Source organism: Eleginops maclovinus, chromosome 24, assembly GCF_036324505.1.
Source record: "Eleginops maclovinus isolate JMC-PN-2008 ecotype Puerto Natales chromosome 24, JC_Emac_rtc_rv5, whole genome shotgun sequence".
NCBI classification, from domain to species: Eukaryota; Metazoa; Chordata; class Actinopteri; order Perciformes; family Eleginopidae; genus Eleginops; species Eleginops maclovinus.
Window position 1 is genome coordinate 2,899,169 of NC_086372.1, and position 20,670 is coordinate 2,919,838.

General features: G+C 43.1%; 3 protein-coding genes across 3 annotated transcripts; 2 read left to right on the forward strand and 1 right to left on the reverse strand.

Annotated features, from left to right (window-relative positions):
• The first annotated feature begins 466 nt into the window (after window positions 1-466).
• LOC134861091 (RCC1 and BTB domain-containing protein 1-like) lies at window positions 467-5,990 on the forward strand. Its single transcript, XM_063878101.1, has 14 exons — window positions 467-525; window positions 621-650; window positions 1,098-1,389; window positions 1,595-1,745; window positions 1,856-2,022; window positions 2,440-2,598; window positions 2,679-2,786; window positions 2,866-3,008; window positions 3,213-3,276; window positions 3,395-3,521; window positions 3,604-3,730; window positions 3,834-3,985; window positions 4,069-4,199; window positions 4,302-5,990. The coding sequence occupies exons 2-14, from the start codon at window positions 634-636 to the stop codon at window positions 4,440-4,442; spliced, it is 1,779 nt and encodes a 592-aa protein (XP_063734171.1). The 5' UTR covers window positions 467-525; window positions 621-633; the 3' UTR covers window positions 4,443-5,990.
• A 287-nt stretch (window positions 5,991-6,277) lies between these two features.
• cdadc1 (cytidine and dCMP deaminase domain containing 1) lies at window positions 6,278-11,229 on the forward strand. Its single transcript, XM_063877639.1, has 11 exons — window positions 6,278-6,464; window positions 7,041-7,141; window positions 7,230-7,407; window positions 7,635-7,923; window positions 8,002-8,208; window positions 8,287-8,405; window positions 8,836-8,885; window positions 9,034-9,203; window positions 9,285-9,474; window positions 9,548-9,584; window positions 10,005-11,229. Exons 1-11 carry the CDS (start codon window positions 6,335-6,337, stop codon window positions 10,079-10,081), a joined length of 1,548 nt encoding a protein of 515 aa, XP_063733709.1. The 5' UTR covers window positions 6,278-6,334; the 3' UTR covers window positions 10,082-11,229.
• On the reverse strand, window positions 10,965-19,949 carry cab39l (calcium binding protein 39-like). Its single transcript, XM_063877640.1, has 9 exons — window positions 19,745-19,949; window positions 15,408-15,534; window positions 14,861-15,025; window positions 14,619-14,737; window positions 14,344-14,512; window positions 14,190-14,249; window positions 13,283-13,348; window positions 13,030-13,173; window positions 10,965-12,875 (listed from the first exon to the last, which is right to left on the reverse strand). Exons 2-9 carry the CDS (start codon window positions 15,507-15,509, stop codon window positions 12,696-12,698), a joined length of 1,005 nt encoding a protein of 334 aa, XP_063733710.1. The 5' UTR covers window positions 15,510-15,534; window positions 19,745-19,949; the 3' UTR covers window positions 10,965-12,695.
• Between the last annotated feature and the right edge of the window lie 721 nt (window positions 19,950-20,670).

Here is a 20,670-nt window from a genome sequence, read left to right on the forward strand (position 1 = left end):
GAGAGTGGGACAGATTTTATAATTTATTATTATTATTCAGAAAACTTGTTGAACTGTGCATCAATTGCCAATAATAGTTTACCATTTATAAAACAGGATGAACATTCTCCTGCAGTTTTCTTCTTAGTTTGGTGTCATTGCAATATTATTATAAGCATTTTCAATTGTGAGCGTGGTTAAAATAAAACTATCCCTCAAATGCAAGTTTTTGCTGCATACAATTGGGAATAAAACAAATTAAATATACATTTTACTCATGTACACCACACATGATTTGGTTCTATAATAATATATTATAAATGGTTATGACTTAGCTTGGGCTAAATGTGTTTTATTCCCAAAATAGTGGAGATGATCAATGAAAAAAAAGACAACAAATTAAAAGGTGTAGTTTCACCACTGTCCAGAAGAGGGCAGCAGATCCTACATTAATACTTTCCTTTACCGGAAATAAGGGAGACGAAGAAGAAGACGCCACAGTTTTGTAAGGCAGCTCTTCTGTTGACAACACCAGGGAGACATCGGGTAAATTTACGCCATTTATAACATTTTAAAGAAGTAGATGTTCTTACTTAATAGTGTTACTGTATTTAAACATCTGTCTGTCTGTCTTTTCTCAGTTGATTCGTTGTCATGGAGCGATGCTTTAGGTAGGAACAGGAAAACACAGCTTGTTTACCTTCAGTGCCTTTAAGCTGCTGTGGTGCATTAGTGCATAGTTATAAGAACAAGAGCACAATACAGATGCACTAAAAAGGAAATGTATAGCCATATAATATAGATTTAGCTCGCTTATAATGCTGTGTGATGATGTGTTTGCCTGGAGAGATGCCAGGGTCCACTTAGGTTGTGTGTTGCCTGTTTCATGGGCTAGTTGTGGCTTAAACCAATAATTCTCCAGAGAGAGAGAGTTCTTCAGCTTCTGATTCTCACATGACTGAAGAACCCCTGACTTCATTTAGCTTGTAATTGCACAGTGGATCCGTCTGTCCCAGCAGTGTGGTTTATTTGTCCCAGTCTGTTTAAAGAGACCTGTTGTTTTTCCTCTGCCTTGTTCCATTTGTTCACCACCACCTCTCATCTTTTCTTTCCTGAAGTGTCAGCAGGGATGGTTCAGCCCCTTCTCCTCCATCGTCACCTCCCCCTCCACCTCCTCCTTACAGCCTCCCTTCTCCTCGTCAACCCCCTCCCGTTCCTCCCTCCTCTCCCCTGTCAGCCGTGACTGCTCCTCCCCGACGGGAAAGGCTGAGTATTTCAGGAGCCATGGTGGACGTCAGTAAGTGGCCCCTGTTTTCTCTGCTGAGCGCTGAGGAACTGGCCTCAGTGCGACAGGCCTGTGTGTTTGGGACCTCTGCTAATGAAGCCATTTACATCACACATGCTAATGAGGTGAGGCCCCAGCACATCCTGCATCCTCAGATAAATACAAACCTTTTGAAATAAACACCTTGCCTTGTCCAAATCTGCAGGAAAAACTTTTCTCGTTCCTTTTATGACTGAATTGTCATTAAATTCAGATTCAGAGTTGGTTGTTATCGTGCATATTTATGTTTAGTTTGTATTCTCAGGTGTCTCTGTGTCTTCCCTCCACCAGGTGTTTGTGTTTGGGTTGAACAGCAGTAGCTGCCTGGGTACAGGAGACAGTCTGAGCACCATAGTGCCGAAGAAGCTGGACTTCCTGCGGGGGAAGAAGGTGGTCAGCCTGAGCTATGGGAGTGGGCCTCATGTCCTGCTGGCTACAGAGGGTGAATACTAAACTAATCAATCCATTAAGTTACCTTCAACCCTGCAGAGTGTAAACGCTCCTGTGGGCCAGATAAAGGTATACCGTCATGTCTGTGTTTCCGTGTTGCAGACGGACAGCTGTTTGCATGGGGCCACAACGGCTACAGTCAGCTGGGGAACGGAAACACCAACCAGGCTCTGTCTCCGCTGCTGGTCACCGCAAACCCTCAGAACAAGAAAGTGAGGGAGGTGGCGTGCGGCTCGCATCACTCCATGGCGCTCACTCAGGACGGAGAGGTAGCTTCTTATTCTCATTCACTGATTTAAAAAAGCTTTTATTCATTGCTACTGCTCCTACATTTTTTAAGTTAGTGTGTATTGAATGTATTCAATGTAAATACATGTAAAATACAAGAACGTGCACCATGAGGCATGATGATCACTATTTCCTGTTCAGTTTTAGACGTATCACTTGAGAAACCGTGACGTAGCCTCTTCTTGCTCTGCAGTATCCCACTAAGCAGCTTATTTTGAACCTCAAGGCCTTAAAGCTGCTTAAGCTGTGTGACAAGCAGGAAAGGTGTTAAATGTTACCAACCTGTACGGCCGTATGTTCAACAGGGCTGTGTCTATGTGAAAAAGCTGACAGAGCCGAATGTACAGTATTTCCTCACGCTTCATCCCTACTCCTGTGCTGCATCCCTCCCCCTACAGGTGTTTGCATGGGGTTATAATAACTGCGGCCAGATTGGCTCGGGGTCCACAGCGAACCAGCCTTACCCCAGGAAAGTCACCGGCTGCTTGCAGGGGAAGATTGCGATCGGCATCTCATGTGGACAGACCTCCTCCATGGCTCTGATCGACAACGGAGAGGTGAAAATGGCTTAAAATCCTAAAAATAATCCCCTGATAAATCTGCACTTCAGACAGTAAAGTTAGCTGTGTTTCTCTAGGTGTACGGCTGGGGTTATAACGGTAATGGACAGCTGGGTATTGGAAACAACGGAAACCAGCTGACGCCTTGCCGCCTCTCTGCACTCCAGGGGCAGTGCATGCAACAGGTGAGAACTTGAGGTAATGCTGACTGCTGATGACTCACACTGGACCCGTTTCATGACTCAAATGTTCCCCGTTTTCCAGATTGTGTCGGGCTACAGCCACTGCCTGGCCCTTACTGACGAGGGGATGCTGTACGCCTGGGGAGCAAACACCTACGGTCAGCTGGGGACGGGAAACAAGAGCAACCACCTCAGCCCGGTGCAGATCATGGCCGACAAAGAGAGGTAAGAGGAAGGGTGGATTTGTTTGTGTTCAGCTTCCTTTTTCCTGCCTCGGCATCCGCTCCCCGTTTTAAGGAACTGTCAGTGGGCAAAGGAAATCATTCACTTTCCTAAGCAATGTCCAAATCCTGCCCTTTCCCCACAGTGTTTCCTGTTCCATGTGACTTCTGTACTTCTCTATCTGTTAACACACCTCTCATTTGACAGGATTGTAGAGGTAGCAGCGTGCCATTCAACACACACCTCTGCAGCCAAGACCCAAAGCGGACTGGTATGTATGCAACTAATCCCGTCTGCAATCTGTATTTTGTTCATACCGGAGTGGATTTGAGTATTTCCTGCCTTTTGGGTTTCCATAAAATGTTGTGATTACAATGTTTCTCCTCCAGGTGTATATGTGGGGTCACTGTCGGGGTCAATCCATCCTCATGCCACACCTCACGCACTTCACCAACACCGACGACGTCTTCGCCTGCTTTGCCACGCCCTCCGTCATGTGGAGGCTCATGTCTATGGGTGAGAGACGGAGAGAAAGAGGGTGTTCATTATACTTTATTTACAGTATGAAGCGTCATTATTGTGCTCTGCTTTATTCCAGATCACGACGACTTCATGACGGTCTCTGAGGCTCTGAGGAAAGAGTTCGACAGCCCAGAAACGGCCGACCTTAAATTCAGCGTTGACGGAAAGTGTATTCACGTTCACAAAGCTGTGCTGAAGATCAGGTGTGTGTGTCCACGTTATTTTCCATAGACAGTACAGCACTTATTTTAAGCTTGATCTTCTCACACATACAGTGCAGATAATGGTCTTTTCTTTTGGGAGCAGGTGTGAGCACTTCCGGTCCATGTTCCGCTCCCAGTGGACGGAGGACCAGCAGGACGTGATCGAGATCGGCCAGTTCTCCTACCCCGTCTACAGATCCTTCCTGCAGTTCCTCTACACCGACACTGTTGACCTCCCACCTGAGGACGCCATTGGTTAGCGCACACACACAGCAGTCAAATAAGTGTATGGTTTCTGATTGCCTGTATTTAACTCTTGGCTCGTGTGCTGTCTGCAGGCCTGTTGGACCTGGCCACGTCTTACTGTGAAAACCGGCTGAAGCGCCTGTGTCAGCAGATCATCAAGAGAGGGATCACCGTGGACAACGCCTTCACTCTGCTGTCCGCCGCCATCCGATACGATGCAGAGGTACATATTACATATTTTACTAGCGCACGTTGCTGCAGCGGCTATGCATTCTCCAGAGGATGCATATTCTAATCCTGTTTCATGTCGTGCATCCTCTTCTAGGACCTGGAAGTGTTTTGTTTCCGGTTCTGTGTAAACCACCTGACTCAGGTGACTCAGACTGGAGCTTTCTGGCAGGTGGACGGAGCGATGCTCAAAGAGTTCATCAGCAAAGCGAGCCGCTGCGGAGCCTTCAAGAACTGAGTGGAGCTCTTTAGGATGTCTAAGACTATATCCTGACCGACTGGATGTGCTCTGGATGTAGTATCAACTCCAAAGCATCAGGTCTGATCACATTCCTGAGGGCACACATGCAGCCTCGATCATGAGAAGGACTGGAATTTAAGCTTCATTATCGACGGATCTGAAGTCAGCACTTTGGATAATTCCTCGGGAGTCACTCGGCAAAGTCATGGCGCCTTTTCCTCTCCCACTGCGTTGCGTTCTTTACATGCTGTATGTTTACTTGAATATATGTTTTCTCTGCCAGTGCTTCCTGTGCTTAAGTTGATATTATAGACCAAAAGCCTGGAAGGAAGAGGAAGCAGTTGTCTCTGGAAGGGAAGCTTTGATGACTGACAGGAGATCCACTGTTGGTAAATAGTGTGCATTTCTGTCATTTCCTGTGTACAGTCTTAGGCAAAAGTCCTTGGGTGAGTCCCGTTACACGAGCCAGGTCGTACTATGGGTTGAAATGGGTCAGTTATTCTGCACAGTTCAAAACCGCTGTGCGATGTATAATAATGTACTTTTTATACTCTTTTCTTTTGTATTAAGACTTCAGTTTTTCCCTACGGCACCTGTAAGAAACGGTTGCTTCCTCTTCTACATATGTAGTGGAACAGTAACGGTTCAAACACTATGTAAGGGGGAAGTTAAGTGAAAGAACGTTGCATTAGAAGCGTTTAGGGCGCTGTTACATCAATAGCCGATTGTTTCTTCCTTTCAAAATGTAAAATGTGTTGCAGTATGCATAATATTCCTCTCTACACTCGGACTGTCAACAAAGCAACAGTGTTTTTATTTGTTTGTGCTTGCTAATATTAATCGGGCATATGCAAACTCAGTTAGACCAAAATGATTCCCTAATGATTCCTCTGCATGTACAATGCACAAAACACTGCTAGCTAAGGCAACCTGAGTAATGCTTTGTAGGGATAAGTGAGATGTTTGTTTGTATTCTGTTTACTTTGGCATCACTAGGTGTGGAAGGAAGATAAAACCATTGGAGATCAGTTTCTGTTTCTTCTGGAGGATTCATTTCTTCATGCACTCGGGTGATTCATAGAACCACTCCTTCCAGTAAAAAATAAATGACATTGAGGTTAGTACGTGCTTTAGTGAAGCGATGAGCAGGTTTTCAGTTTTGTTTGACATGAATCTGGAAGAAAAAGATTGTTTTGCTTTCTGTATTAAGATAAAACATATATTTTTTATTGTGCTTTGTTAAGCATTTCTTTACAATCATTTTTGTTCTGTTACATAACTGACATGTTTCTCTTATATTAAGCTATGGAATTACATGTTACAGTGAAGAAATAAATAACTTGTTTCCATATAATGCTTATTTGGCTCCTGTTTTGTATAAATGATATCATAATTCTCATCATTTGAGGGATTTAATGTTTGTTTCAAACTAAATTAATCTTCATTGTGTAATAAAAGCAGCTGTTTATTACATATATATGAAAGTATGGTAGTGTGCTGCCAACTGGTAGAATACATTTCTATTTAATAAAAATGAAACCACTAGTTGTCCCGCCCTCTTTATGACCTCATGTTTTATTGCGGAAATAACCCGGATGTTGGTCAAGTTACCGACAAGCAGCAACAACAGGAGAAAAAAAATTAAGGTTAATATGTATTTGAAAATGTATAAAACCTATTGAATTTCAAGCCTACTTGATTGTTTTTTACTATGTTAATTTTACATATTCACCTCCTGCTGTTTTTATTTTTTTTCCCATTTCCTTGATTTGCTGGCTTTTATTTTGAAAAGTCTCACCGGAAACAGCGCATATTTACATGTCTAGCTTTACAATCAATGTAGGTCATTATCAATTTCGACTGAACTCTTTACATACTGCTATTTCCTCATGTCAAAGGACATTTCATCGGCGGATCGAATGGAAGGAACCGAGATAAGGAAACGAACCGATCCGGACCGGTCCGTGCCGGGTCAAGATACGATAGACAGCAGCACCCAGACTGACTGTAGACTGCAAGGTGAGAGTTTAGCTGCAACGGTTTCTATTGCGTCCTGTCAGGAAACAGCTGATCTGTGGCAGGCGACTGACAGACATGCTACCTAATATAGCAGCTACACAGCAGCTATGATTGTGGGAGCAGCATATCAATAATCAGGGTAATGATATTCAAAAAGTAACCTACTATTAGATCCTCAATAATTGCATGATGGCTCCGTGGGTGAGGGAGTCCAATGCTTGTGGAGTTTTAAAAATACATTAATGTGTTTCTATTGTGATTTCAAGATCATTATTATTTATAGGATATTATATATGTTATAAGCCCTTCCTTTACAGGCTTTCTGCTCCAGTGTCAGCAGCGAATAGCATGTAGTATTAAGTTCTCCCACCCTCTTCGTGAGAGATGCCTGGTCATAGCAATAAATCAGGGGTTTATATACATTTATAATAAGTAGATGCATGTAATAGGACCTGCTCTTTTTTCACATTCTACTCTACATACTGAACCAGCCAGTGTAATTACACCTTTGCAGGAAGGTTCTTTGCATTTGAAAATAAATAAGATAACCCTCTCCTGTGTCTCCCCTTGCAACAGGCCATGGCCCCAGGCTATCAAAGGTAAACCTGTTTACCTTGCTGAGTTTGTGGATGGAGCTGTTTCCACAGGAGCAACCTGAAGAGGATGAGCCTACTGAGGTTGGTGTACCAATGCACATGTTCGCCCCATATAGATCGAAATACATGAGTTAAAGTAGGTGAAGTATTCAAACCTGTTGTGCTTCAGATCCGCAGGGTGGGTCTGGTGGTGGTGCAGGACAGTAAGGTGGTGGGACTCCACTGTTCAGGACCTGAGCTCCATGCAGGACAGGCAGCCATCATCCAGCATGGCGCCTCCCTGGCCGACTGCCACTTGTATTTCTCCAGGAGACCCTGCGCCACCTGCCTCAAGATGATCATCAACGGTGAGGAGAGGACAGCGATTAGTGGTCAGACACAGAGAGCTTGGTTTGCATTGTAGTTTTGAGAAGGGTTTCCGAGGGGAATACTCATACCTCAAGTTAGCTGAGCAATCTAAAACAAACATGACATTATGATGCCTGAGGGAAGTGAAACAAACCAGCAGTAGTTAAGCAAGTGCTGTCAGCCTGTTGTGCGTTTCAGTATATTTTAATCACACTCTCCTCTGCAGCTGGAGTCAGTCAGATCTCCTTCTGGCCGGGAGACCCTGAAGTCAGCATGCTGAGGTCCAGCTCTTCAAACACCTCGAGTCCTCCTCGCAGCATCACGGTAGAGGCTGCGCTGGATGCCGTGGCAGCGGAGAAGCTGAAGTCCAACAGCTGTCCTCACATCTGCGTGCTGCTGCAGCCGCCGGCGCCCGGCCTGGCACAGTTTGTGTACGAGACGTCCAGGGATTGTGATTTCATGGAGAGGATGAAGGACGATGAACCGGGGCTGAACACAGAGGAACTCTTCAACAGGTACCAACCTTTGCTTTTAGGTTTATGTTATAAAAAGCACCTGGTTGCATATAATCAGGATTATACTCTGATTCCCAGAGAGCGGACGAGACACCTGAAGGATTTCTCCTCACAGCTCCTGGTCAAAACGTCCCTGCAGCACCAGGAGATTTTGACCCACATGGGGCTGGCGGACTTCTGCGTGGAGCCTTACTTCTCCAACCTGAGAAACAATATGATGGAGCTGGTGGAGGTGTTAGCTGCGGTGGCTGCTGGTTTGCCACAGCAACACTACGGCTTCTACAGGTTAGGAACATACACATTTCTTCACGTTTGCCATCCACTGCTGCTATTTGTTGTTGATGTTGTTGTTCCTGTGAGCAGAGAGCAGCATTCAGCCCCAGGGCCATCAGTAGCCCCGCTGCAGACTCGTCACAAGGGACTGTCTCAAGAAGTGGTGCGCCATTGTATCATCCAGGCCAGGCTGCTGGCTTATAGAACAGGTCTGTTTTGTTTAGAGAAATATTGACTTGAGGGGATTGGGCTCACCGGGTACACGTCTCCTGTTTTAGGTCAGACAGAAAACCGAGAACTGCAACCTCACAGCTAAGGATAAGACTCTGGCAAACAAACACAACTGATATAGAAAACATGAGAAAAGTGTACCTGTTCAATTTGGCTGTTTGGTTGTTTAGATAATATACCTATCAAAATGCACACTATCTTTGGCCATATTAGCCTCACAAACATTGCCTCACACAGCTATGTAAGGTCACCATGAGATTTCTGTGAGGGAATTTCTACTCACTCTATCTAAAAGCCTCAAAGGTTTGAGGCTGCATGCCTGTAGGTATTTTTTCCGGAATGACAGGCTTTAAGGTCACAGTTATTATCACCAGTTCCTTATGTGCAAATCTGACATTTTCATTCCAGATGATCCTAAAGTGGGTGTTGGGGCTGTCATCTGGGCCAAAGGAGCGTCGGTGAGCTCACATATCTTCTAATTGAACCTTTGCACAGAGCCAGGCTGGCTGTTTCCACCTGTTTCCTGAATATGTGCTAAGCTAAGCTAAGATGGCACACAAACGTTTATTATTCATGCAATTTATGACATTTGCTCCCTTGTTGCAGGCTGGCAGTGACGGGACCAGGTGTCTGTACCTGGTGGGTTGCGGGTACAACGCCTACCCAGCAGGCTCACAGTACGCAGAGTACCCCCAGATGGACAACAAACAGAAGGACAGAGAGAGACGCAAATACAGATTCATCGTCCACGCCGAGCAGAACGCACTCACCTTCAGGTCAGCGGAGGAAGACAAAGATATGCTGATCTTAACACGCTGAAGTCTCCTCCCCTAATCTGTGTTTGCTGATGCTTTCAGGACCCGCCACATCAAACCGGAGGAGCACACCATGATGTTTGTGACCAAGTGTCCTTGTGATGAGTGTGTGCCTCTGATCCGTGGTGCCGGCATCACCGACATCTACACCAGCGACCAGGACCGAGACAAAGACAAGGGAGAGATCTCCTACCTGAAGTTCAGCAGCCTGAAGAACATCAGCAAGTTCATAGTGAGTACTTGAGGGACGGATGTTTGATGTCTTGATAAATGGAGGAGAATGTGACTTTTTTCTGTCTTCACAGTGGCAGAGGAGCCCTTCAGTGTCTTCTCACCACACCAGTAAGTTCCACCTTATCTTTACGCCTTTACAGAGCAGCTTTTCAGGTTTCAGTATTCAGTATCAGTATTTTCAGCCTCTACTGAGCTTTAATTTTCAAAAAGCTCTTTATGTTTCTCATAATGCCTGTGCTGCAGCATTTGTTTTCACCAGCTGTCTGAAACCAGAGCCCAGTCTGCTCTGATTGGCTCTGTTGTGATTGGTCAACCACTTAAAAATGTCCCGCGTCTTAGCCTATCACGTACAATTTGTGGAACTGTGAGGTTTTAGCCTTAGCAGACCATTTACATGCACATAAACCACACTGAAGGAAAGGGAAATATGCCCTATTATGCTTTTTGCCCCCAAAAAAGCATAATAGGGTATCTTTACGTGTGCTCTGATTGAATCCTATCGTAACAGCATCATTTCTGTTGTTCCAGATGGTTATTGGGGGAAGCACGGCAGGCCGGAGGAGCAAGAGAGCCACAGCAACAAGAAGCTGTGCACCCACAGATAAACCAAGAAGACCAGGTTTTTGTTTTTTTTAAAGATATTTTTCGGGACGGGAATCGAACCCGGGTCGCCGGCGTACGGTGCAGGTGCCCCAGCTAGTTGCGCCACAGCCGGGGCCAGACAGGGTTTTTTAAAGCAAAGATTTTATATGTTAAGAATGAAGCTTGGAATGAGACAGATCCGGAGATCAAATCTGAGTTGCACTATATTTGTATTTATTTGCTCTCTCGTGAAGATCTGGTGTGTGAATGCAGTCGGTCTGTGAGTGATGGAGCCATCTTTCCTCTCATGTTTACCTGTTGACTACAGTAGAAAAAAAAGTGAGTGTAAAACTGTATATTTGAACTACAGGAGGCTGCTTTTAGTAGGCCGTGTTAATTGTTGGTGAGTGGAGGAGAGTTTTGTGTCTTTCAAGGATTCATTTTGACAAGTACGACGTCCATGAAGACCAGGAGGATAATAGGGCAATATATGCTGTGATTTGTTAATGTCATTTTATTTTTTTATACAAGCAGCGCCAATTTTATTTAAATTGATGCATATAAAGACATCCATACTGTTTATACGTAAGTATGCAAGGACGGCTGCTGTGACGATATTGCACCATAGGTTGAATACTAATCCATTAACACATGAAGCAGTGTGAAGAGAGATGGAACTGCAACAGCTTTACTCGTGTGTGATTGTTTTTATGTATTAATGCAGTGTTGAGGAATTTCATGCAGGATATCAGGTTCTGGTTCCTGTCAGTACAATAATACTACAATATTTCTGTAACCGAGGTTCAAATCATCTAGTGTTAAACTACAGTAATCAATCATTTAACGCTTGAGATCAATTATGAATGCATTTCATTTCACAACAAATGAGCACTCACACACACAGCATGCATTCCCATCCTTTTATTTGTCGTGAATGTGGTACAATAGCATCGATGTGGAAAATAAGGAGGCTGAGAGAGGATAACGTGGAGTTGCAAATGGTTTGTTTTGTAAATAAAAACGTTGGTGTGTTTGGCTCAAGTTAAACTGGTCGGTCAACTTTTGCATCTTGTTATCTTGTGGTGTAGTATGATGATGTCACAGCTTGAAGCAAAACGATTTTTCCTGATTTCCAGATTAAAGCCTCCTGTGGATGCAGATCAAATATCAATTGAGGAATAAACTCAAACTTTCTTCTTGACTAAATGGAAACATGGATGTTCATTATTACTCAACTATAAAACCAACAGCATTTTAAAAGTAGAAGTAGTTTTTTTACTACGATTTTTCACAGTTACATTTCCCAGTTCTCACTTTCGCCTCACTCCTCGATAAGTTCCCCGATGATTTTCTAGCCAACACGGTTTGTAATTTGCACATTAAATCAACGGAAACTGTAAAGCCCTGGTTTGTGCACGATGGCATCAGCTTTAACATCAGGTTTCTATAACAGCGTAACTCAAATATAGTGAGTTAAGAGGTTCACTGCTCAATCACATATTGTCATTAACATAATAATTAAGCTCCCCCTAGAAAGATACTGGAAATACAAAAAGAAGAACACACCAAACCAAAAAGGCACCTCTGAATCTTCCCACTGGTTTCCAACACCAACGTCAGATCCAAATCAAACTCACTCACAATGGCACTCACTTCAGGTGTACAAACCATAAACTGTACAAGACAAGAAACTATGTATAAAAACATCAACCCTCAAGCAGTGTGAAAAACAGTGATCAGCTTAAGACTAACATATTATTATTCCTCAAACGGAAAGTGCTCTCAGCCACCAGCGAAGAGAACCAGTGATCAAAATGATTGAAACTGTACCGATAGCATGTCGATTAGGAAGGCCCTTCATTTCAAATTAAATATCCTGCAGTTGCTTCTTTAAGGTTTGCAATTCTTGGTCAACAGTCACTAAAACTAGGTCTCCGAAAACGTCCATTCTCAGTCTCGCATACACCACATCTGTGGGGTTTTGGAGAGCTTTAAAGGGGGCCCTATCGTGCTAATTACCATGCTGTTTCTCTGCTGTGATTGGTCCACCAATTAGAGATGATTCAAATGTATTTATCTTGTAGTATATTCCTAATGTTTAAAGATCTGCTTAATCCTGTCCCGTGTTTAATTGGTTAAAACATGTTGGTGTTTTAGTGAGGATGTTGATTTAGTTTGGCTGTTCAATAAGAAGGACGTTTAGCAGCTAAATGTTGCTATTTGGCAAACAAAGCTTTGAGCGATGACTGAGAATATGGTTCATGTCAACCCAGCTAAAATAAACAAAAAAAAGCAGGAATTCTTCATTATTATAATCATTTAAACAGTTAGAAACCAGTCCTGCATCTGGTGACTGAGATTGCTTTCCAAAAATGTGTTTTAAGCGCTGGTTCTCCCAGAAGAGCGAATGCCTTCGACACTATGAGCTGTGGCGCTACATGCTACAGATGGAAAACAAACAAACAAAGATCTCATGAGAAACATTTACAAAAAGAAAGATCAGTGATTGAGAACTACTGTTGCACGAGTTTCAAATGAACCAACAAAGAGAAGATTCTTTCTGAAATAGAGTAACCGTTATTGTTAATGTGGTTTTTTTTAATCCTATCGGTAAAAAGTTGGCGTTGAGGGGCTTCTCTAGGAGGCCGGTTTCTTCAGATCCCGGATCTGTTTGATTAGGTAGGTCTTCTCGTCGTTGAACTGCTCGTCGTCTGTGCGATCCTTCTGGAAGTTGCTCAGGAAGTCGATTAGTTTGGTCTGGTTCTTGAGCAGGATGTCGATGATGGGCTGCGTCTTGTTGGGGTTCGCTACGAAAACCTGAGGACAGGAAGAAACATTTGACAGAGGCAAAGTGAGTCCGAGTTGTATTTGAATATATCCCTATGTGCTGTGTTTACATGCATGAGCCAGTGACACATCATACCTGGCATGAATACAACTTTATTATTGGATATTTAATAAGTTGTTTTACCTTGAAGACGTGGAAGGCTTCAAACTGGATGTTGGGGCTCTTGTCTCGCAGCAGGTTCATCATCAGCTTCAGGTTCTCCGGCTTGCTGATGTAGCGCGTCATCACCGTGAAGTTATGTCTGTCCAGCAGCAGCTCGCCCAGCAGCTGCAGGGACGATCAGAAACGATGCGTGAGGTAGATAGTGTAAGGATTGAATTGCAGAGTTATATATACATTGTATATATTGGTCTTCATGTCAGAATATGGGTCAAACCTTTAGAGACTGCCGCTTGGTGACGTAGTTCTCAGAGTGCAGCAGCTTCTCGTAGTCTGCAAACACCTGGAATTATATAAAAACAACATCATTATTACACTTTCTTAACACACCGGGGATCATTTTCATAGACAGGTGGAATTGATTTGAGCTGTTGTTTTCCCAAAAGAGGTTTACATTTTAAGGAAAGATCACAGAAAATGGCCAAAATTCCAAGAATCGGATTTACAAACAATACAAAACAAAGAGGAAGTGGATCTTATTCTTCCATTTCCTCTAAATTTGCAAACACAGACAATTCTGCCTCCAATAATCATAACTTTTTTCTAGCTTTATACGATCAGACCTTTGGATTTTAATCACACAAACCATTGGAAAGCCCATCTTTATTGGCTGCTCTCTACTCTAAAACCGAAAGCTGTTTTGTCTCCTGGATTACATCGGCTCTATTGAGCTCATAGCAGCGTCTCCCTTCACAGCGACATCTGTCAGTGCACAACGTCCAGGTAAAAAGGCGGTTTTGTGCGGGGCTCCTTCAGCCTGAGACCCCTGGGGGCTCCGAGTGCTGTATGAAAGGGCCCCTCTGCCTGGGGAAAGCAACAGCATAGAGCCGAGCTTTGTATCAAGCTGTGACACTGCGAGAGCTTTCCACTGATCCCCCTTTCCTAGAAGTGTTCGTCTCTTTCTTTCAAACTTCTTATTTTGGATCCGTGACTGAGGCCGTTGAGCGGCTCATACCTGATCTGTGTGTGTTTCTGTTTTCATTTAGAGCAGTGTTTATGTTTGTCTTTGTGGCCGATGTGATGTGGGAGTCTTGCGTGCATGTGGTCAGGAATGATGCAAGTGGTCGTGCAACATGTGCTGTGGTTATAACATCCATCACGTGTTCACCGGACTGATCACTCACAGAGTCGTAGTGCTGCTCCAGGTATTCAGCCACAAGCACTTTGTGTCTTGTCAGGAGATCCTGTGAGGAGAGATGGGAAACACGTCACATGTGACCCTGATCCTCTACTGTCAGAGTGCAACAGATGCACAGCGACCTGAGCTCAGCCTCGTACCTTAAAGGTGGCGAAGGCGTCGGAGGCGATGTCGAAGGTGGACATCTCCACGTAGTGGAAGAACTTGTTGAAATCATTCGACTGCAGCACGATCTTGGCGAGCGGCTCGTGGCGGATGCACTCCCTCAGCATGATGCCGCAATTCAACGCTACCTGGGGCGTCTCGTACCTTTATAAAATTCAGAGGGGGGGTTTTAGTTGCCCCTTGGAATACCATAATGGAGTTAAAGTATGTAGCTACTGTATGTGTGTGTGTGTGTGTGTGTGTATCTCACCCTTTCAGCAGGATGAAGAGCACATCTTGGTGGGAGCAGAAATATTCCACGGTGGGACTCCTCGTCCCGATCTGCCTCCTCAGGATGTTGTTGAAGATCTGACACACATCCTTTTTGCCCTGGAAACACACAAACACACACACACACACACACACACACACACACACACACACACAGGGGTTATTCTGACAAAGTCCTGGTTTCAAATGATTCAAAGATGATGGTGGATGGCAGACTCTTACCTCGAAGTCGATGACCTGCAGGTTCTCCACCAGCGACAGCAGCAGCCCGCTGTTGTACAGCTCCTGGGCCAGCTGGGCCACCGTCTCTGTGTGAGGCTCTTTATCATTGCTGCCGTACAGGATCTCCTTCATGGACACCAGACACTTCGACACCTCATCAGACGCCTGGAGAGTAAGGGAGGGAGAGCAAGGGAGAAGAGGGGGGAGGTTTATATGTTGATTCAGAGGAAAAAGGAGCTTGAACTTGTGGTAAAATGTGTGTGTGTGTGTGTGTGTGTGTGTGTGTGTGTGTGTGTGTGTGTGTGTGTGTGTGTGTAACAGTTCTAGACAGTGAAGTGTCAGAAGACGAGGTCTAATTTCACAAAGGGCTGCCACCTTTGGGCCCATGGACATTGGCACACACACACACACACACACACACACACACACACACACACACACACACACACACACACACACACACACACACACACACACACACACACACACACACACACACACACACACACACACACACACACACACACACACACACACACTTCTCTACCTTGTCTGTCTTCTTGTCCTGTTTCACCAGGATGGCCATGTTTTCCTTCAGGGTCTTGACGATGTCCACTGGACTCTTGTGGGATTTACCAAACAGCGGCATGATGGACACACACTCGCCTTGGGACCTACGGGACAAAACACACACACACACACGAATGAGCACGTCAATGGCAAGCTGGATGAAACCACAAAAGTGGAATGGAGTCACTTCATGACGGACTTTCTTCCTGAATCAGAGGGACTTGGCCATGCGGGAGCTTCATAACATTTCGGTGACATTTAGGAGCGCCAGTTTTCCTACCACACATTACATAATAATACCTGAGAGTCCAACAAACACTCACAGCTTTAGACATGAATATCAACACGGAAATATGTCATGTTCTGCCACTTGGGGGCTCTCAAGCTAAACAATAAGAAACTACAGAAAGATGCATCATGGGAGTTTAAGGTATTCATTATTTTAGATGAGATTTAACACTAACCACTTTAGATTTTTCCGCATCTTTGGAAAGGAAAGGAGCAAATATAGAGTTAAAGAAGACAAAATGAGTCCCTATGTGTGTGCTAGGTCTGACAAATGAAGCCCATTTGAAACCAGACTCCCTCTTCAGTTACACAAAGTCAATATTGTTACATAACACCAAGAAAACAATGAAGCATTTGTTTGGGATGGACTGCTTTGGAAACGTCAGGATCCTCCTGAACCAAATTTAGTTTCTGGTTTTATGCGGCCTAAGAAAACAGTTGCGCTTCAAGGCTTTCTTTATGACCTGACATACCGTGTTAATTACGGGACCTGATTTACAGGTGTGTGCCTTCCTGAACTCAGTGCGATCAATTCTATTTGTGGACACATAACTAACACAAACAGGAAACAGCTGATCACAATCTGCAGTTGTCATCGTGAGTCATTGAGTGCTAATAACAGGAGAAACTTCACACTTTTATGCAGCCCAGTAAAGTGTACGAAATGACTAATCCAGCAGTGCACAACATGAATGAAGGGAAATGTAATTCCTCCACACACAGGGTCACCTCCAGGGCTAAGTGTGTGTGAGTGTGTTCAGGTAGCATAAAAGCGTCACAATCCAGGCCGGGTCAGGAACAGGCGGAGAACTTGTGACTGCTAATCCTCATCTGGGAATGTTAAAGTGCTTCCTCCTAACTCTCCAACCCACCTTCATTCCTGTGCTACTGTTACTGCTGACCTGCCTCCTGAAAATCCTGAATAATGAGGCTATAAACTACATATCTGCAAGACAGGTTAACACGCTAATAAAGGCTACTTAATGGAAAGCTTAAGGTAGTACACTCTTTCAAAAAGCCACTGTTTGCAGTAGAAGAACATTTATTCCCTTTTTGTATTGTAAGTGGATTTTCAACTTTGCAGACCATTTACATGCCCAGAAACCTTTATCAACACACTACAGGAGAGGGAAACCCCCCTGACTAACATACTAATAAAAAGTAGTAAACTCAAAGCTCTCCGACCAATCGAATCCATCACTTGTCACAATCACATTATATGGCATGAAACCCAACATGCTGCTCAATTAATAGCCTGAGATTCCACAAGAGAAAAAGGGGGGAATTCTTTTTCATGGCCAGCAAAGAAACAGCTCAAATTAGAATCACAAGGTTTTTCACCTGACGTGAACAAAGGCTCAGCTGAGTTTATCTAGTGATTTGTAGCCTCAAACCTCTTACTTTGGGCAGGAATATTGATTTTAAGAGGTCTAATGGGATGTTTTGTGATGCTTTTATACCAAAACACAGACCATGGCATGCTCCCTTGGAACATATGGTCAGGGAAACGCAGAAACACTTTGTCCACCAGCTGCTGAATAAGGTCCACTTAACCTCAAGATTCTCAAAACAGAAAAGACCCTCTAGTTCCTTCGATGTGTTACTAACGCCTACATGACTTCAACCCAATCAATATTTGTCCAAGGATAAGCAATGAGGAAGTACTTATCTAAGGGGGGACTTTATAACCTTATCATGTTGTAAACTGCTGTATCAGAAGTGAAAACTCCCCTCGGTAGTCAGACCTTGTTTCTGCAGCTGGAGCTTAATATCCTGATAATTAAAACAATGCTAAAATAGTCTGTTTAATCATTTAATTACACGTCTGTAAGTCCTGGAGAGCTTAAGGCTCTATTGCTGCGAAGCCTTCATTTCCACTGCTTAAGACTGACTAAATGTTACGTAATGGAATTAATCTGGTGCCCACTGAACCCTCCGAACACACAGCGAGCAGAGAAAAGGCTGCACACCGCCCCAAATATATTATATTTTCAGCTGTAATTATGAGAGACTTAAGGAAGGATATACAAACAAAGCTGGAGGGCTATGATTATAATCTGATTACAGAGAATAAATCCAAACTTAGACACCTTTTGTTTCTGTCACAATGAGACGTATCCTGTAAACAGTATTTAGGATAATAACCTTCTGTATGATTTCCGCTCTCTTCCTCTGTGTAACCTCTTGAAATGTCAAAAAATACTGAAAAACTGACCTTTAAATTGCTTGTTTTTCTGTCTAATACCTAAGGATACTCAGTTTTAAGGCACAAAAAACAAAGAAAACAGCCATTCCTAAAAACTCAGAGACATTTCTTGTTTTTTCTGTTGCTTTCTGTTAAAAAGCCACCAAACCAACCCTAGGATAACAAGCTGTCCTTTCTTGTGACACATGGATACCAATCTCCTCATCAATCATCCCACAGCGCTGGTGCTTTGTGCAGCTTCAGATGACAGTAACATACAGTAACATGTAGTAACACTGGAAGCGGGCGGCTCTGATGACGAATTAAAAGTCATTGTGAGTGTAAGTTGGTTATCCGTCACGCCTATGTGTTAGTCAGCAGAAGTAGTGAATACAAGTGGGTCATTTCTGGGCACATGCTAAAAGAACAGGTTTCATATTATCCTTTCTGGCATACCATTAAACATCCTGTTTCAATATGCTTTACTTTGCTCAACCAACACAATTAAAGAATGCTAGCAAACCTGTAGGCTCTCAACAATGTGCTGAATGATGCATCTTTCAAACAAGAAGATAGCTTTTAATCTGACAGCCTTTCCTCTCCACTGTACTGGCAGCCATTCATGATACAAATGGAAGTATTCAAGGAGGATAAAGGAGGATGTTTGACCCTTCAATTTGACTTTTAAAGAGCCTTGAATCGAGGTAATCAAATTCATTAAGTCCAAGAAAAACCCAGTTTTTCTTATCTTGTCAGTAATAGGAAAGAGAAATGTGGATCTAAGTGTACGGTCTCCTTTCTCAATCCATCAATCCCAAACTACAAAGAAGCATTTTGTCTGCAGACGTCACAATGACATTGTTCTCTCCGAGGCAACCTGAGAGGAACGCTCCCTGAAAAGGACAAACACAGCTCATCCATTCCTGAGATTGATAATGATGTGAGAAAAATCCTCCTTTTTAACATTCAATGGAGAACAAAGGGGGTTTGTGACCGCTTCAAATTTAAAAGGTGCTTTTGAGAAGCTTGTATGCCACAAATGGGCCAGTTACAGGTATAAAGTAAACCCATTTGTCATATATTATCAGGGTATTACTTCAGAAATGCAATTGGTGACGCAATACATCGTACAGGGAGGTGACAGTAGCAAACAGCAGTCTTTCAACAGCAGGCTCACACAGACTGAAAGACCTGGATTATACTATATAAACTCACTGTATGCGATTATACACAGTTGAATTATTAGATCAAGTTGCTTCAGTTTTGTGTATACAAGGATTAAAAGGGAGAGTAAACTCAGTCTTATAAATCAGAGTCTAATCATAGCATGGTAGTACAAATATTAGGAGAAATCACTGTGTCAAAAAGGGCTGTAAAATATTAATATGCACTATGCTGTTACGACCACAAAACATATCCAACAATCACAACTAGACGCAGTTACTCTTAGGTATATTCAGTATTAAACAAAAATCATGACATTATATACCTCAAAAACTAATTTATACATTAATTCAGTAATAGTTTTCAGGACTAGATAAATGTAACACGTTTTATTTTGAAAAATGGGACCGGAAGCTGCGTTGTTTTTATTATTGCCAGCATGACTCTGGTCGTCTAAAGTAACATAGCAAGGAGGTAAAAAAAAGCTAACACAAAAAACACACACAGTATTTCAGGTGCTGGAGAATTCAACAACCCGTGAACGACAGTGTTTAAAGGAATAAAAGCTGTAGGCAGTAAAATGACAAATAAGGCCGCATAAACAGTCCCAGAACGTGATTTAACAAGGCTACACCCCTCTCTCTTCGACAGTATTATGGGCTAGAAATGATACTTACAGTGGGAAGATGTTGGGTCTTTAGATGTCTTCTTCTGTCCCGGCTTCACAGGCCTTTGTAGTCACGCCAGGGCTTGTAAATGCCAGCAAAGTCCGCTAAAAAATGTGTGCGATACAATTTAAAATGTGCGGAATCTGTTAAGAAGCCAGTGCTGAATTCCATCTGGTTGCTTTCCAGTATTCTATCAAGGCTAGCGGGAATACAATTACTCACTTCCGGTATGAACTTTCACAGTAAAAGCTACGCTAACCGTCGTTTTATTAAAGAAATGGAACCAATAAGGAAAGTGAAAATATACATATGAACAATAATCTCATTATTAATCCAAATATAATATCAATCAACGAATTAGATTAATAATTGTACTACTACCGTATTATTATTCTGTCGCACAGATACTTTTGTTTTATTGTGGAAACCGCGTCACTTCCGGTGGTAGTGCGTCTCCCACATGCCAACTTTACGCATCTGTATCTTTCCAGCCACGGCTGAGTCTCGTTCATATTCTCTCACATCAAGATCTTCGACCCACCTTACTGCAAATAATACTATACTACATTATATTTAAAAGCCCACAAATTAAACTTCACTGATTTTGTATGAATTATTTATTATTTGTCAGACATTATTTTCCTGTTATGCTCAAATGAGAGGAGTAAAAGAAGGCGAAAAGGGCCTGAAGGTCGGGTGGTTTACATATCGGAACGCACCCCAAACCAGAGGATGACAGTCTGAACTGGGGAAAGCCCATTGGAGGTTATTAACCACGTGTTTAGAACTACTCTTCTGAATCAAAATGTATAATTCATAATATTGGCAATTTATCCATGTTGTTTATAGAGGATATTGAAGTTGTAGAGCCTACACTAAATCAGAATGCTACCATTTACAAAATATAACTACAAAACAATAAAATAGCTTTATTT

What these genes read in the sequence shown, in the direction of transcription:
- LOC134861091 (XM_063878101.1), top strand. An exon ending in CTCTGATCGACAACGGAGAG is followed by an intron (nt 2,599 to 2,678) that starts GTGAAAATGGCT and finishes GTGTTTCTCTAG; the next exon opens with GTGTACGGCTGGGGTTATAA. An exon ending in CCAAGACCCAAAGCGGACTG is followed by an intron (nt 3,277 to 3,394) that starts GTATGTATGCAA and finishes TTTCTCCTCCAG; the next exon opens with GTGTATATGTGGGGTCACTG.
- cdadc1 (XM_063877639.1), top strand. Translation starts at nt 6,335, where the DNA reads ATGTCAAAGGACATTTCATCGGCGGATCGAATGGAAGGAACCGAGATA. An exon ending in GACTGACTGTAGACTGCAAG is followed by an intron (nt 6,465 to 7,040) that starts GTGAGAGTTTAG and finishes CCCTTGCAACAG; the next exon opens with GCCATGGCCCCAGGCTATCA. An exon ending in AGAACATCAGCAAGTTCATA is followed by an intron (nt 9,475 to 9,547) that starts GTGAGTACTTGA and finishes CTGTCTTCACAG; the next exon opens with TGGCAGAGGAGCCCTTCAGT.
- cab39l (XM_063877640.1), bottom strand. Translation starts at nt 15,509, where the DNA reads ATGCCGCTGTTTGGTAAATCCCACAAGAGTCCAGTGGACATCGTCAAG. An exon ending in TGCAGGTCATCGACTTCGAG is followed by an intron (nt 14,738 to 14,860) that starts GTAAGAGTCTGC and finishes GTGTGTTTCCAG; the next exon opens with GGCAAAAAGGATGTGTGTCA. An exon ending in CCAAGCGGCAGTCTCTAAAG is followed by an intron (nt 13,174 to 13,282) that starts GTTTGACCCATA and finishes TCGTCCCTGCAG; the next exon opens with CTGCTGGGCGAGCTGCTGCT.